General features: G+C 38.6%; 2 protein-coding genes across 2 annotated transcripts; both read left to right on the top strand.

Annotated features, from left to right (window-relative positions):
* Positions 1-831: 831 nt before the first annotated feature.
* Positions 832-2,238, top strand: LOC145270248 (uncharacterized). The gene has a single exon (XM_080125886.1). The coding sequence runs from the start codon at positions 832-834 to the stop codon at positions 2,236-2,238; it is 1,407 nt and encodes a 468-aa protein (XP_079982012.1).
* A 38-nt stretch (positions 2,239-2,276) lies between these two features.
* On the top strand, positions 2,277-3,233 carry LOC145270247 (uncharacterized). The gene has a single exon (XM_080125885.1). The coding sequence runs from the start codon at positions 2,277-2,279 to the stop codon at positions 3,231-3,233; it is 957 nt and encodes a 318-aa protein (XP_079982011.1).
* Positions 3,234-3,678: the final 445 nt, after the last annotated feature.

Here is a 3,678-nt window from a genome sequence, read left to right as displayed (position 1 = left end):
TGCCTCCTGATTTGGCTTGCAACTCTGCTATCAATTGCGCTGTAGTTTTTACTTTAGAAGTCTTTGTTTTGTCTTGTTTAATAGTCGATTTGCGTTTATTAGCAGAGTTCTTAAAGGAGTCATTACTGTCACCACTCACATATGTGAAACTATTGTCCATCACAGGCTTTGATTTGGAGAGAATTTCATTTGTTTTTTTCTTCTCAGAAGATTCTATATTTGGGCACATGCCATATAGTATGAAAATCTTTAGCAACACATTTTTCAGAAGGAGACACACGCTTTGCTGGTGGCCCTCCCCCCGGGGTCGTTCAAAGTTCGCTTTTTAGAGAAATTTACTTTCACAGGATTTTTTGGATAATTGACTATGCCAGCATTGATGCGATCTTTGGAATGATTCGAAATTGGGGAAGCTGAATTACCTCTCCTTAGCCAAGGCTAAAAAATGGAGGTAAAAAGCTTTTTAGGCACTAGTCCTAAAAATTTTAAGGAAATCTCTGTGGGATTAAATTTGGTTACTGGGAGAACTCATACTCTCCCAATTCTAGCAACCCAGTTGAACTTATCCTATCGCCTTGAAGGACTTACTCAGATTCTTGGGAATTTAAAAAAATCGCAGGCTGACTGCAAAGTTTGATGCCAAGAGGGATTTGATTATAATAGATGGGTTACTAGGACTCGACGCAATCCAGTACCTGGAACCTTTAAAGGTAGTCCCTTGCATGTATGGAGTGGCATTCGAGACACAAAAAGGATTAATCCCCTTTTGAAACAGGTGTTCTTTTCTCTATAAACACCAGATTAAAAACCAAAAAAGAACACAGATTAATTATGCAGAAGTATTGGCTAGAACTTCTGAACTTCCACCTGCCAGAATCAATTATGTGGTTCACAAAAGGAATCCTACCCAGACCCTTTAAGTTCGAAGAAAGTAATGTCCAGCGAGGGCTGGAGAACATGTTCAACCTTGACTCCATTGGATTACCCACTGACGAGAAATTCTCCACCTTGGATGAAGAGAAAGTTAAGCAATTCCGAGATTCCATCACATTTAAAGATGATCTTTATCATGTGCAACTTCAGTGGTATGAAGATAAAATAAGATCAGTACCTTCGAATCACAATGCTGCTATTCGAGTTCTAGAAAGGGTTACCAAAGATCTGGAGAAGAAAAACTTGTATAATCACTATCTACAAGTTTTTCAACAACAAGAAGATGAGGGAATTATCGAAGAGATAATTGTGCCACCTGAACAATTTAAAGATTATATATGGATTCCTCATAGGCCAGTGTTAAAACTAACTGACCAGACTACTACCAAAGTGAGACCAGTGTTTAATTGTTCATATAAGAATAAGGACTCAGTATCATTGAACGAAGCAGCATATCCTGGAGTAAACCTGATGACAGACATGATAAAATTGATGATCCGATTCAGAACAAACCGATACGCATTGCTAGCTGACATTAGGAAAGCATTTCTGATGATTCGGCTGGCATCTGAAAGGGATCGTAATCGATTTTGCTTTTTTCTAAAGAAAGGTAAAAACTTGCATTGCTACCGGTACAAAACCATTATATTTGGCTTCAATGCAAGCCCCTTTATTTTAAATTATGTATTAAAGTTTCATGCGGATAAGTTCCCTTCGGATGACTGTTCAGAAACATTGAAATCCAATTTTTATATGGATAACTTGGTGAAAACTGCAAATAATGCAGAAAACCTATCTGCCTTGTATACTACTGTGAGAGAACGTTTACAGAAAGGAAATTTTGATTTGCAATCTTGCAATTCCAACTATGTAACACAACAAAAGAAAATGGAGGCAGATGGAACATTGTCAGGATTCGACTTTGGTTGGGAAAAAGTGTTGGGATATCAATATGACCCTGTTCAAGATTCAATAAGTGTTTGCCTACCATCATGCGACGTGGAGGCGTCTACTAAGAGGAAAATATTGTCTGAGACCTCTAAGGTATTTGATCTTTTGTTTCTTTATCTACCTGTGATAGTGCGAGGTCGTCTCTTGATGAGAGAAATATGGAAACAAAAATTAAATTGGGATGATGCGGTTCCTCAAAGTATGAGTTCAGTTTGGAAAACGCTGGCAAAGGATCTGTTCGCATTTAACACTGTATCATTTCCAAGGAGAGCTTCAGATGAAGGAAAGGATACCAAATTATTTTCTTTTGTGACACATCTAAAGCCGCATATGGGTTTGCGGTGTACGCTGTAGAGGATGGGAACTCATCCTTGGTCTTTGCAAAGGCAAAAATGTCTCCTCTGCAAGGAAAATCCCTCCCGACGTTAGAACTTCTAGCGGTATTTTTAGCCGTGAAGTGCCTTCCTTTTATAAAGGAGTCACTAAAGGACATTACTATTAAGGATGTCTATGTAATCACGGATGCTCAGGTGGTTCTGTCCTGGATTCTGTCCGATTTCGTCCAAACGAAAAACGTGTTTGTACAACATAGATTACAGGACATAGCTCAAATGACAGAGAAGATCAAATGTGATTTCAACATAAAAGTAAACTTTAAGTATGCATCGGCAATTGAAAACCCAACGGATTACATCACCAGAGGTTTGACCATCAGAAAATTTAAGGAAACACTTTCTCTTTGGTATGAGGGACCTAAGTGGATAAAGCAAGAAGAATCCTCCTGGTACCATCGTGAATTGGGCTGCCTTTCTAAGGCTCAAATGGAACGGATTAGTGCGCCAGTAAATTATGCCGCAGAGAATGAGGTGGCTATATCAGAAATCGAACTGGAAAAATTTTCTAGTTTGAGTAAGTTGATCAATGTGACTTCACTGGTATTTAAATTCGTCAACAGGTTAAGAAAGAGGGAGATGGATCCCGAGTTACAGGCAAAAGCTTACCTGATCAAGACTATGCAAAAACAATCCCTTTCAAGAGAGTTAGACTTCCTGCTAGACCCTGGAGGAAAGAGCATGCCGAAACTGGTCAAAAACTTGAATCTCTTTCGAGACCCCAAAGGCATCATAAGATCAAAAGGAAGAATAAGAAACTCTGAGTATCACCCATATGAAATACAGAATCCTATTTTATTAGGAAAAGAACATTACCTAACAAAATTGATCATTCAAGAATACCACCAGAGAAGCCAACACTTAGGCTTAGTTACTACTCTGAATGAAATAAGTTTGGCGGTTATTGGATACCACAAGCCAGACAGGCTATTAAAAATGTGGTTGGTACTTGTATGAAGTGTAAAAAATATAATGCCGTTTCCTTCTCAGTACCAAATTCGACCAACTTACCAGCCCCTCGAGTGAATTTTGTCAGGCCTTATTTATATACTGGTGTGGATTTTACCAGTCATATCTATGTTAAAGGACAAGAAAGAGATTACAAAATGTACATTCTTCTTTTTACATGTATGAGTATTAGGGCTGTGCATTTGGAACTGGTTCCAGATATGACTGTAAAATCATTTATTCAAGCATTCATTAGGTTCATTCAGGAACGCGAATGAAATACCCACGCACCTTTATTCGGATAACGCTCGCACATTCAATGCTGCTGCCAGAATAATTAACCGGGGGATGCTAGCGGACGAATTCAAAGAAAGATTCAGTTCTTATGACTTGAAGCATTGTACGATTCCATTGTTTTCACCTTGGTATGGTGGTAGTTGGGAAAGGTCTATCA

Source organism: Euprymna scolopes, chromosome 46, assembly GCF_053919585.1.
Source record: "Euprymna scolopes isolate OS-2025 chromosome 46, ASM5391958v1, whole genome shotgun sequence".
Classification (NCBI taxonomy): Eukaryota; Metazoa; Mollusca; class Cephalopoda; order Sepiida; family Sepiolidae; genus Euprymna; species Euprymna scolopes.
This window is presented reverse-complemented; position numbering and strand designations above follow the sequence as displayed.